The sequence below is a fragment of the Harmonia axyridis genome, chromosome 1 (genome assembly GCF_914767665.1).
Source record: "Harmonia axyridis chromosome 1, icHarAxyr1.1, whole genome shotgun sequence".
Classification (NCBI taxonomy): Eukaryota; Metazoa; Arthropoda; class Insecta; order Coleoptera; family Coccinellidae; genus Harmonia; species Harmonia axyridis.
The window spans coordinates 42,205,966-42,220,454 of NC_059501.1; the positions used below are offsets into that span (position 1 = coordinate 42,205,966).

Consider the following 14,489-nt stretch of genomic DNA (forward strand, 5'->3'; position numbering starts at 1 on the left):
TTATGTTCGCGTATAAAGTCTGATGTCTGATGTACAGAACTCATAGGAAATGAAAAATTAAATTGAATACCCAATAAAGAACGTTACGTTTACCCCAAACACAAAAGTAAATTCCTTAAGATGGAGATATTTGGGTGGGGGTTCACGTGCACATGTGCACCTATTGAGAAGCCGCCAGTGCCTGATAGTGATCACAAATAACTTCAGTAGCCTTTTTATTTCTAAAAAATTGTACATATAACAATAATGGATTTCAAGATATGGAATGATATGATGAGACTGAAATTTCAATGAATCAGATACATATTTAATCACAAAATACTAATCTTTTGGGTTGAACTTGTTGGTTGATCATTTCTTTAATAGACCGAATGAAGTTTGAAATTTCGTTTTGATTTCTTTGAGTTCAAACCTCACAAGATGATAATTCATTTTTAAAATTTATTTCAGATGAGTTACATTTCTAAATAAATTGAATATATTGAAATGATTAGGAACTATCTTCTGCGAAATAATGAAATTCAATTAGGTATTTTACAAAATAGTGTTAGTTCGATTAATCTTATTTTGAAGTTTGAAAAATTCTTTCGGACAATTTTCACATGTTTTATTCAATATAAGGTTGTATTTTTATTCATATAATTATAAAAATAAAAGAAATAATGAAATATACTTAAAGATACAGCAATATGTTTATTGGGATACTAGTTTTGGTCATATCATAAAAATTATAAATTAAGCCTCATTCGACTTAATTTATAACTATCAGATTCAATCATCAATTAAGTCTTATCAGTTGCTCTAGCAGCACGCTTCACTCTCTTGTACCTTACCAATTCTCCTGCATAACCCTGTGGCAGCGCGCCAAAAAGCTCAGCATCTGATATTTCTGTAAGAAGTTGCTGTTGAGGCTCTCTGAACTCTCCTTGAATATACCGCCTATTTCTAGAAATAGGTGAGTAACTGCTGCGCTGATCTTCAGTAAGACAATAAAATGGCGATATGTTTCCAGAAATTACTGATGTTGAATCTGTATCTCTTTTATCTCTATCGTAACCAATCGGATCATTTGCTGAGTCCTCGAAATCAGCATCTTCTTCTGCATCATCTTCGAATGAGGAAGAACTCTGATCATTAGCGTTCCTTTGCCTTTCGAAGACTGGAGATTCATTTCGCCTAAACTCCTCATCTTCGTCTATTTGTGGAGCTGTATTATGAAGAAATGATAAGGTCGGCCAGAACCAAGATCGCTTTTTACGTACACTTTGCTGGTATTCAGATGGAATGTTCCTTTTTCGTCGTTTCCAATCAGCCGATGGCAAGTTCGCATGTTGTACTACTAAATTATTTTTGTTGGCTATCAAATGAGTAAAATTATTCGCATGGATAGATCGGATATCAACAATACTTTGGATATTCGGTTGCAGCTCAATATTTGCGTTATTACTTTTATTGACGGAGTTATTATTATTAATTTTCATTGAATTTGAAATTTCGGAAGAATTTTTGGTCATGTTCATTGTCGTGTTGACTCCAGACATTGTATTGGTATCGATACTTTTCGTTGTAGTTGTTGATTTCGAATCTACATAATAATTTTCTTCATATTCATCTGTTTCGCTACCTCTTGAATAATCATTCGATTCGTTTATATGCTTCGGGTTCTTTGTATTATCACCTCCATTCGAATTTGCTTCAATATCTGTGAAAACTATCATTTTTCTTCTATCAATATTCGGGAAGTTTATATGTTCTGACCATGACAGCATTTTTCTTCTATTGAAAGTTTTTTCCTCATAACTCTTTTTTTCATTTCCATAGTTAAGCTTTTGTGTCAATGGGACGTGTTCACTTGGAAGCTGAGGCAGTTGCGACATGGCATAAACATTGTAATTTGAGTTACGAAGTACATTTGAATATCCTCTACGCCACGCTTCTTGACGTTCGTCAATTAATTTTTTGTGAGGCAAGTCATGCAAATTTTTATTTTTTTTTTGCAACCTACCAATCATTCCAAGCCTATCAGCATTGTCAGATAGTCTACTTTCATAGTCAATTGATGAATCCCAAGGTAGTACAGCCCTCCGTCCAGAAAACTCATGGTCGCTCAAAGAGATATTCTAGAATAAAAAAAAATACTATTATGGATAACACAAAATTTGAATTTGCAAATTACAATGATTTTATTTTTCATTATGAGCTATAGTGAATGATAAACGAGACTAGTTATTTATAATAAGTGTAGAAGGCACTGATTCCCCTCCACGAGTTAAAAAAAATCATAAACTGGCCACGAAGTGATGAATTTTTTGATGAACGAGTGTCAGAATAATTCTTTTGTTCGAGTATTATTCTCTTATTCATTGAATTTTCATGGAAATTGATGGAATATTTCCATGAATATTGTTTAGTGACTTCTGTATTGAAGAATTTGGGTTGGCAGAATAGTTTTATGTATCACAAATTTGACAGATAATAGATATCGGCGACAAGAGAGTTCCGTGTACCAACATACAATAATATAAAATATAACCATGAAATCTGTGTGAAAATAAGATATTCTCATCTACAAGATTTGGTAGAATGAGGACGCATTAGCCACAGAACCCCCCCCCCGAAATGTTAAAGATTTAAAAAAGAACTTATTTTTTTTTCAAAATCTCGAAAATATTTTTTAATGGAATTTGTAAAAAGTGAATGAAATTATCACTCTCAGTTCAATTAATTTGTAATGTGAAATTTGAATTAAATTACCTCTACGTAATCCAGTCAATTTGTGCTCACATGTGCCCTTCAAAGGAAAGTTATGGGTTAGTTTAATTTTTTCGATCGTATGTAACGGGTGTTTTTTTTCGAGGTATATAACTTTAAGTTGGCATTACTGTTCAAGATGGCGACGGATTTAACAGCTGTTGAGTGATTTATTCTCAGTTTGGTTTGGCAACTTACCATGAATAGACTCACGCTTGAACAACGCTTGCAAATAGTGCAATTTTATTTCGAAAATAATAGTTCTGTGCGGAATACGTATCGCGCACTACGCCCATTTTATTTTGTTCAGCGATGAAGCGCACTTCTGATTGAATGGCTACGTCAACAAACAAAACTGCCGCATTTGGAGTGAAGCTAATCCTCAAGTGTATGTCGAAACACCGTTACATCCAGAAAAACTGACTCTTTGGTGCGCTTTATGGGCAGGTGGAATCATTGGTCCGTACTTCTTCAAAAACGATGATGGCCAGAACGTTACAGTCAATGGTGATCGGTATAGAGCCATGATTACTAACTTTTTCATTCCTGAATTGAACAACCATGATGTCCAGGAGCTGTGGTTCCAACAAGACGGCGCAACATGTCACACAGCTCGTGCCACAATCGATTTATTGGAAGACACGTTTGGTGACCGCCTAATTTCACGTTTTGGACCTGTGAATTGGCCTCCAAGATCTTGTGATTTAACACCGCTAGACTACTTTCTGTGGAGCTATGTAAAGTCATTGGTCTATGCGGATAAGCCACAAACCCTTGACCATTTGGAAGACAACATTCGCCGTGTTATTGCCGATATACGGCCACAAATGTTGGAAAGGTCATCGAAAATTGGACGTCCAGATTGGACTACATCCGAGCCAGCCTTGTCGGGCATATGCCAGAAGTCATATTTAAAATGTAATGCCATAAGATTATCTTGCGGATAAATCAAATTCATATCAATCGAATAATCCATCGTTGTTTAATTGCAATTTAAAGTTCTATAGCTCTAAAAAAAACACCCTTTAATTTTTTGGGTTCTGAATCCGAATCTGAGGTTTAGCACCAAAATTCTGTGACGGAATATTAAAAAAAAATACGAAAAAAATTTAATCTTCTGACGTTTTCTTCCATAAAGTATTTTGTCCGAAAAACCTGGCTCAAACGATAGTTCAAAATTGCCATATTATATCTATCTCTGCTAAAACTCACTTGATGGGATAGTTTTAATTTCTTCGATTCATTATCTCTGTTTCTGGGGTACAAAATTCGAATCTGAAGTTTGCCACCAAAATTTCATGATAATATTAAGAAAAATGCAAAAAAGGTGATAACTATCATTTTTTACCGTTTTTTTTGCATATAAACTTTCTACTCATAAATTTGAATTTGAGTACTCTGTTGTATAAATATTACGACGGTATTTTTTTCCTGAATATATTTATAGGAATCAATGTAAAGAAATAAACTAAATTTCAAAAAGTGATTTCGAAAATGCTTTTTTCCTCAAAACAAACTTGAAAAATAAAACTAGTGAAAATAGACTGGATGGGTTGGCTCTTTTTAAGTTGATATATTTAAAAAGAAAAACATAATATTTTTTTTATAATATGTAACCCCCCCCCCCCCCGAAACTGAAACCTGGCTACGCCCGTGTTCCATCCAATTCTTGGTGCTAGTCCTATTTTCCTCACCATTTCCATTTTCAAGAGTTCTTTATCTCAATGATATCTGAACAATTGAATTTTGACCTGAATTGAGGACTTTCAATTTTGAATTTGGAGACCTAGAAGTTTTATTTAAGCTAGGTTGACATGGGTAGTGCATGGCGTTCGATGATTTCACTTTCTTTTTCACTGGGACGGAATGACGTATATTTGTATCTCCAGAACCTATTTGGCAAATTTATGTTGTTTCTTCGTCGGCACAAAGGGATGCCGACCAGACCTAATGACTGCATGTGTCTTTCAGCGTCAATCTAGATATTTATGACTATGATGCGGCTCCTTTTTGATAGAAATTAACTTTGTCGGTATTCTTGCCTGTTGTTTATAACGGAATTAAATCTCATTCCGAATTTCTATACATGTGATTTTTGTTGATCAATCGCAAAACGTTTGTGGCTCTATTTTCATAGGACTTTTTTATCCAAGGAATCTCCCTTTTTTGTTTTATCTTGCCGTTAATATTTTCACAAAAATTTTTATCTGAGAATTGTTTCATATAGTTAGGCTATCTACAGGGTAGGGTATCCCAGGAAGAATACGACAAATGGATGCATAAATGAAGGTCATCAGGGTGATGTTAACCTTATAAGTGAAATTTCATAGTTCAATAACTCTTTAACTAATCGACCGAATAATTTCAAATTTTGAACTGTAGTCACTCTACTATCGCCTTCCTTCAATATTTCAGATCCGGACTTCGGAAATATTGGATCACCCTGTATGTGCTTTATGATTTTATCTCGGATTCGTAACCACAAATAATTAATTCATAGAGGAAATTCAAAAATCATTATTGGAACTGTCATAGAGGGTGATCAATAAACATTGCCTTATGAGTGGAATTTCATTGTGCGATAAACTCATCAGTAGAATTAAATTCGAAATTTGCAGATCGCAATTCCTGACATCAAAGGAAATACTTTTTATCCTTATCATTTTTCCGAATCGGCTCTGTTGAAAAGATATGGGCTGTTGGAAATCCATAAAAAAATGTAATTTTTAGTAATATCTTGAAATGGAATGGAATCGGACATGTACAAGGAAAGACTCACCCTGTATAGTTGGGCCATGTCAACCTAGCTTAAATGTGACAGGCAAATAATTATATAAATTAATTGCCATGTATAATGTGCTTTGTTCAGTTAACTTGTACATTTGAGCGAGAAAAAAGTACTGGCATATTCTTCTAGTTCTAACATTTAAGTAATTGTATTCTTCAAAATAATGGATGTTCTTTCGAAAAGATAATATAATTCGGTATATATACTGGAAGCGTGAGTATGTTGTTGTCTCTGAAGATGCCTCTGCAGTTCTCTCTATACTTCAACCGGAACACCACCCTAAGGCCTACCTTCTGAAAGATAAATACTTGTTCTGAGTTATAAGAGTTCCCCCAGAAAAAAATTCCATAGCTCAGTATTGACTGGAAGTTGGCATAGTAGACTGTCTTTCAGGTTTTCAGAAGTGAAACACTTGTCAATTTTTGTAACATGTAAAACGAAGTCACACATGAAAATTTTTGTCATTACATTATCGACATGAAGATTAAAGTTCAAAATAACCCCCAAATTCTCACATGGTCAACAATCCATATTGTATCGGGTGTCCCAAATTCGTTGTCCAGTCAGAGGATCTCAGAATACCTTTGAACTAGAAAAAAATAAATGTCACATTTTCGGACTCGATTTTTGAGAAAATTTATCTGGTGAAAACCGCAACTTTATAAGGTCAACTGTATTCATTCTTTGATGGTTCATTCAGGTTTTCTATATCTGTTTTGCTCCATGGAATTATACCGAAAGAGTATGTTAGAATTGAACATGCATATGTTTTGATAGCTCTCGTCATGTTCTTGCTGTTGAGGTTTGTTTTAAAAATTTAATTGATTCTCCTAATGAACTCAGTCGTTAAGTCTTCCTTCATTCTTTGATGGTTTATTCGTCGGTTTTGTTTCATTCCTAGAAATTAGTAAAGAACGTCCGATTTCATTGCTTCTATATCCTGTCCATTGAAAAGAACGATCGGTTCATCTTGCATTCTTCCTCGCACTAAGTTGATAGTACGACACTTGTCCAGTCCGAATGTAGTCATCCCCTCATACCTCGAAAAATTTTCTACGAGTTTGACCATAATTTGCAAGAGATTTTTGTTGCCTGTTATTAGTTTTAAGTCATCCATGTATAGCAAATAATTGAGTATAATAGTATTACTATTGCCTCTTGATTTTGAACCCTTTTTCAGTAGCATTCAGTTGTTCAGAAAGGAGGTTCAGCGCCAAGCAGAACCATAAGAAACTCAATGAATCTCCCTGAAAAATTCCCCTTTCAATTGGAATATGTTCTGTAGTAATGTTCACCGTAAAAAGTTCAATACTATTTAATTATTATTGTTCTTGTTATTATTGCTATCTCATTATTATTCTTCCTATTTCGTTCACATTCATTTATGTGAATTATCAGGTTTTCATCACTATTCATCACATATCAGAAATAATTTGTAGATTCCTGCTCACGTAATGAATGATCTTCTATCTACCCAGCCCTATTTTGTACAACCATTTACCTATTTCAATTCAACTGTTGAGTGAAATTAAGTTCAAGAATTGGTAAAATGTGATTGCCTAAACTAACTATCATACCATTTGTGAATATCTAACTCATGAAAACTGATCTGTGATTCAAATATGGTACTTGTATTGGTTTTTTTCTTTATTTTCTCTTGGCCTTTTATTGAACATATTGGTTCATATTATGGGATCACTTAACAATATTATACTCGACTTATTCCCATCAGCTCAATCAGCTTTCCCACTCTCCGCTGAGGAAAATATGAACTCAATCCCGGATATTTAAAGTGATATCAGAGATATAGAGCTCGATTGAGTCTGATCTTCGAAGGCCATCTGGTATTCGTCCACACGATCCGCCGATATTATAATTATCATCTTGACTTTAGGCTATCAATGTAGGAGTAGGAGGGAAAACTTTCCTCGCATTCTGATTACTCACTCCTCCTAAGGAAAACAATCATTCAATCCGGATATTCAAAATATCAGAAGAGTAGAGGAGCTAGCTCCGTCGTGTCGCGTCCTCATTTTCTCTCTAATCCTTGTCGACCTTCCAGTCCTCGGCCACGCATTCCCGCCGATCCTTAAACTTTTCCAGCGCCTCCTAGGAATTTCCTCATCGTCCTTGATCCTAAATGAACAGCTTTTTGCTTTATTTCACATACACAGGGTGTTTCACGAATAACAGCACAGGCTTTCAGAGCAGATGTAAGACACTAAGGAGTTTCAGTCAGTGTTCGAATGAGTCCTAAGTATATTCGTCCGAGAGGTACAGGATATTTTTCGTATTTTATCGAAAACTTTCAATCGGCATAACTGATGGACGCATTTGAAGTTTTTCATGAAAATTTCAGTCCTGTCGTTAACGCAGGTCTGGAATGCTTAAATCATATGTTATTTATAACATTCTGTGAAATAAAAGCAAATTTATTCTCAGAAATAACATCAAAAGAGCATATTGCCAATACTTCCGACCTCTGTATCAATACTATGCACCATTGAATGTCGTGTTTATGGCAATTTACAATACACACCGACCTGTTAATCTCAGTAGAAGTTAGCTTCAGTATTCTAACGTGAACTGACAATTTCAGTGTGTGATGGGCGACTTTGCTGGACTAGCAAAAAAATCACTTAAACGTATATATAATAAAAATGTGTAAATGTTTGGACATCACAGATGAATATGAAGAAATATCCTTTTCGTACTCGCAGGTTACTTGAAATAGCTCTCTGTAGTAAAGATCTATTTCTTCATAACAAACATATCAAAAATTCAAATTTTGTACAAGGTGGTCCGCGTAGACGGGAATTTTGTGATTGATTCTTCGAGAAGAATTGAAAAGTGACCCATCAATATGATAGTATTTTTGATGGACTATCCAAATATGTTGAGAAATTATCGAACACAGGCAAGTAATTGAGGAAATGCCGTTTTACTAAGAAAGAGTTGAATAGAAGATTACTAAATAAATATTTTGGGAACTAAACAAGACAAGTCTGTAAAAAACTAAAGCACGATGAATACAATGCATTAAGTTAAATTTGACAGTAAAGTCAGAGTTTTTTCACAACAGCCGATATCTCGAATATACCTAATGGACTAGGCCAATGACAAAATTCGATATATTTGTATGACTGTTTTTGAATGCTGTTCCTTAATGAAATCTAGTAGAAGAAACTGTTGTATATTGAATGGGAAAGGTTTCACGCTTGAAGATTCCGTTTATGAAAAATTTAAGTACCTATTTGAATTCTTTCATTTTCGCAGAAATTTCAGATGAGTGGAAAGCTAAAAACATACACGATAAATAGAATGTTATTTCTCAATAAAACAAGAGAACATGAAATAAAGACGTATCTCATCAAAATGTGCCAATATATTCTCGCAATTCTGGAACACAATGTTCATGTAACGGGTGTTTTCTTTACTATGAGATCTTCACAGTGGTTTAGAACGAAATGCATCAAGCACAGTCAACATTGTGGAGAGTATAATTCTATAATTATATAATAACTTTATAATTATAAAACGACATACGAAGAATTTTATAATTATGTCAGAAAAAAATACTTGAAAAGACCAAAACTTTGAAATATATAGATGAGCTAAAAAAATGGCACCGAGGATCAAGCCTTGAAAAAAAGGTAGGTATGCTACATACCTACTTGTTTGTTGCGACTTTATGTTGTTTTTATTGCGAGTTGATATTATTTTTGTTCTTTATAAATTATTTTAGTGGATATGTCCGAATAAATCTTATTTTATTGGGGAATGTTATAATTCAACGTGCAAAAAAGTCAATAATCCTAGAAACCCTGAAAAAAAAATAAATGAATACCTCTCAGATGAGGTTTTAATTTTTGTCCTGGTCGATGTTCCAACATTTATGGCATCCCTAATTTTCGTGCATGTGTACCCGATACAGTGAAACTGTCATATCACTTCTTTTCTTGATTTCTTTGAATGAATATCATTAATTATCGCAGCCAAATTTATATAATTGTTTTCCTCTATTATATTCGTAAAACCCTCAAAAAAAGGGTTTCTTTTTGGTATTTTTTCTTTACAAAATTCCAGATTGGTGTTCCTGATAAACGCTGAAAGTTTTATTATTACATTGAGAGTCCTTCGTCAAAAGACAGCCCAACATCATTGTCAATTGTCAGCTTACAAGCCGCAGTATTTACTCTTCTTACTATCGAAGAACTGTCAGACCTAAGTTTTTATCAACTTTGGTGGAGGTAGATTTGCTCAGTCTAGAGCTAGGACTTTTACCTCTTCAGGGAAGTAATTTGTCAATTTAGAAATTTTATTTTCAATTATTGTACAGGGTGGGCAAATAAGCGAGGTAAGCGGCTATATTTCAGGATCCACTCATCGTAGAGACTTGCGGTAAAAAATTTTACCACTAAAGTGTATAAGAGAACACACTGGAAATTGTTTTGAAGTTCATACCTCTACCGCTAGGGGGCGTAATAGCTACCATCGAGTAGAAAAATGAATTTTACTCGAAAATGTTTGATATGAAGTTGAAGAAAAAATATCATCAGTGTAATCCTTGGAAAATTCTCTATCTTTTTGAATTGTCACTTCCGATTTTAAGACATCAAATGAGGGTAAGTGAAAGGGAGAAATCTGACTGATTGAAACACCTGTAACTTCAGTTTGGCTCAACAGTTTTGATCAAATTAGATCTCGTCTAAAAGATAATATCTTGTTGATTGAGGACAAAATATAGTCATGATAAATTTGTTTTTGCTGCTTTCGATAGGGGGCGCTGAGTAAGAAGTTCATTATTTTGTTCATTTTACTGCGAAATTCCAAATGTAATGATAGGATTTTTTTAACAGAAACAGAAATTTCATCAAATTTGCATGAAAACACCTGAAGGTCGCAAAGCGATAATTTCAGGCGTTCTGGAGTTATGGCCGAAAGAAGATATTCTTCAACTGATGCATTGCGAAAAATCAAATTGTGTTTTAAGTTCTGACAGAAACAGAAATCCCATCAAATTTGTATGAAAAAACCAAAAGGTCGCAAAGCGATATGGACGAAAAAAGATATTCTTCAACTGATGCACTGAAAAACTAAATTGTGTCTTCTTTCGGCTCCAGAATGTCAGAAGCTATCGCTTTGCGACCTTTTGGTTTTTTCATACAAATTTGATGGGCTTTCTGTTTCTGTTAGAACTTAAAGACACAATTTGGTTTTTCGCAGTGCATCAGTTGAAGAATATCTTCTTTCGGCCATAACTTCAGAACGCCTGAAATTATCGCTTTGCGACCTTCAGGTTTTTTCACGCAAATTTGATGTAACTTCTGTTTCTGTTAAGAAAATCCTTACATTTGAAATTTCGGAGAAAAATGAATAAAACAATGAACTTCTGACTTAGCGCCCCCTATCGAAAGCAGCAAAAACAAATTTATCATGACTAAATATTGTCCTCAATCAACAAGATATTATCTTTCAGACGAGACCTAATTTGCTCGAAAATGTGAGCCAAATTGAAGTTACAGGCGATTCAATCAATCAGATTTTTCCCTTTCACCTTCCCTTATTTGATGTCGTAAAATCGAAAGTGGCAATTCAAAAAGATAGAGAATTTTTCAAGGATTACAGTGATGATATTTTTTCTTCAACTTCATATGAAACATTTTCGAGTAAAATTCATTTTTCTGCTCGACGGTAGCTATTACGCCCCCTAGCGGTAGAGTTATGAACTTCAAAACAATTTCCAATGTACTCTTTTGTATACTTTAGTGGTAAAATTTTTTACCGCAAGTCTCTACGATGAGTGGATCCTGAGATATAGCCGCTTACTCCGCTTATTTGCCCACCCTGTACATATAAAATTTCAGAATCACTTATATACAGGGTGTTTCCTAAACATGCGGCAAAAATTCAGGGGGTTGTTCCTTGGACTATTTTAAGCATGTTTTGTCCTTGGATGATTTTTGAAAAACCTCTTTGTTTCGAAGATACAGGGCGAACAACATTTTTCATATTTTTAAAATTAATAATAGTTTAAATAAAAATGCGTACCGCACTGTGTTTACTAAGTAGGTACAATTTATTTTTAAATTTGTTTAACAACATTCCAATTACTAAAAACGGCCAGTTTTTTGACTAAAAATTGCTAATACATCACAAAACGAATTCAAATGAAAACCGTGTTTAATCTGTATTCCTTTACCATCTGCACTTATCAATTTTTAGTCAAAAAACTGGCCGTTTTTAGTAATTGGAATATTGTTAAACAAATTTAAAAATAAATTGTACCTACTTAGTAAACACAGTGCGGTACGCATTTTTATTTAAACTATTATTAATTTTAAAAATATGAAAAATGTTGTTCGCCCTGTATCTTCGAAACAAAGAGGTTTTTCAAAAATCATCCAAGGACAAAACATGCTTAAAATAGTCCAAGGAACAACCCCCTGAATATTTGCCGCATGTTTAGGAAACACCCTGTATATTTCCATTTTTTAAATATTGTATGAAAGTTTTACTGGCACCAGATATTTAGAAATTCAGATTGTAAAATGCTTGTGTGAATTTAAGAGGTGTTTGATCCACTTGGGTTTTTGTCCCTTCCATTTGGTGAATTCAGAGATCAGAACCACGACCCAAAACAAACGACTGTTCTCGGGCATTTTGAGAGGTAACAATAAATGTTTCGATCTCTCAAGAGATCATTTTCAGTCCCTTCTTATTCAAAAGAATTACGGTTTTTTTTAATTAATATAGGGCCTGAAAATTATCTTTTGAGAGACCGAAACACCTGTAGCCATTTCAATTAAAGACTTGGATTCGACATAGGGAGTTTTTTCTTCTCCTTTATAAAGACCTGTGAGACAAATGACACTGCTTTGTCACGACTTTGCATTCCACTTTGAACTACTGCAGTAAAATGACGAATATAACCGAACTTCCCCTTCCTTTTCTTTCTACAAATTTAAGTGGATTATTTGTTCATTAATGATTTTTTGAATTGACCCGACTGATAGTCAAGTTCTATATATTCATAGAATACCAAGCAATAATCATCAAAAGTATTCACCTTCTAAAATATCTGAAAATATCTGTATCCAATTGAATAAAAATTACTTCTTTCAAAGAATGTTCCAACTTTAAAACTGTTTGACAAACCGATAGAAATAGATGAACGAACTCAAACAGATAATTTTGAAGAAAAAGTGGATTGATATCAATCTACCAAATAAATAGTTTTGGATATATGGTAAAAGATAATCAGTGTCCTCAAAGATAGAAATCTAAAGGGAAGAAGATATATGAAGGAGTTTAAACAGCATGTCTTTTTTTATTATGCCCGGTCTAAAAAAAAGATGGTTGCAATATACAAAGTTCCATCATCTGTATCTACAGAAGTCTCAAATGGCCAGTCCAAGGAAAAAACAAAGAAGACAGGATGCCTGTATTGTCAATAGATAAAGTATCGATCAAAGCAAATTGGCAGTGTTATTCAAAACATTGTGAAACAGTGGGTTTCCACGATACCGATACTCGTTATCATTTAGAGCTGAATTTTTTCATTTGCTGAATACTGACAGAGAAAATATTTTCACAAAACTATTTTATTTCAGGCAAGAAAAAATATATCCCAGCAAAAAAGCTCATTCTCAATTTGGAGCAGCTATATGGATAGTATTTCTTGAGTATATTGTATAAGTATAGTGCAAGCGACCTGAGAGGAATTCATAAAGTGTATGAGAAATATATTGAGTGGAAATCGAAGGTAAGGTATAAATGAAGTGTTCCCGATTACTTCTGCGGATTACTATGCACTGTCCGAAATCTTATCGTAACACTAACAGTGGCGTACCCAGACATGAGCCTTGGGGGGATAAAGAAAAAAAAATTGTCTGAATTGACACATCTTGAGATTGATTTTCACCTGTCGAAGTATCAGCTGTTGTATTCAAATGCAATTGCCTTCTTTTGAAAAAGTTTTTCAAAGAAGTTGGCTTACTCATAACAAGATTATGATATACAGGGTGTCCCGTAAAGACCACGTCAAACCGAGGGAGAATGTAGACCGGCAAATTTTGAGCAAACATCATGCAGATCCAGATTTTTTTAATAAGATCATTTGGAGCGACGAGTCTTTCTGTACCAAGGATGGGTTCATGAATCTCCACAATTTGCATAGCTGGAATATCATAAATCCACACGAGGTGAGAGAAGATAGATCACAATATCGATTCAAGATCAATTTATGGACTGGAATATTTAATGGTGCAATTTTGGGCCCGATCGAACTGCCGCCATCACTGAACGCAAACAATTATTTGGAATTTTTAACCAACCAGCTGCCCATTTTATTGTAAGATGTGCCACTGGCGCTGCGACGTATGTCTGTGGTTTCAACATGATGGATGCCCAGCACATTACGGACTCGAAGTTACCGCACATTTGAATAGAACTTATCCCCACCGGTGGATTGGAAGAGAAGCTGAAATTTTGTTGCCTCCTCGTTCACCTGACCTAAATCCTATGGACTTTTATTATTGGGGCTTCCTAAAAGACAAAGTATGCGCAACACCCATACGTGATTACGTGATGAAGCCGAATTGAGAGAACGCATCCGCAATTCGGCTTCATCACGTATAGGTGTTGCGTATACTTTGTCTTTTAGGCAGCCCCAATATTGAAAGTCCAGAGGATTAAGGTCTTGATGTACCCATCCTTGGTACAGGAAGACTCGTCGCTCCAAATGATCTTATTAAAAAAATCTGGATCTGCATGATGTTTGCGCAAAATTTGCCGGCAAAATTGAATTTCTTTGAGGTGAATAATTATGCGAGTAATATTTTCGCACGTAAACAATTGCCATTGTTCACTGAGTAATGCAACATCGAAGATTTCTCAACAGAATTGAGAAACTTGATTTTGTCATAAACGTACCTATTTGGATAAAAAC

At 34.4% G+C, this 14,489-nt stretch overlaps 1 protein-coding gene across 2 annotated transcripts in view; it reads right to left on the reverse strand.

Annotated features, from left to right (window-relative positions):
- Window positions 1-592: 592 nt before the first annotated feature.
- The window catches only part of LOC123686494 (GATA zinc finger domain-containing protein 14-like), a 40,908-nt gene continuing 27,011 nt past the window's right edge, over window positions 593-14,489 (reverse strand). Inside the window, exon 4 of one of the 2 annotated variants that reach the window (XM_045626673.1) lies at window positions 593-2,120. In XM_045626673.1, the coding sequence (XP_045482629.1) occupies window positions 783-2,120 (1,338 nt within the window). In that variant the 3' untranslated portion in view covers window positions 593-782. The remainder of the gene's footprint in view (window positions 2,121-14,489) is intronic. The other variant, XM_045626683.1, reaches the window with a different exon arrangement.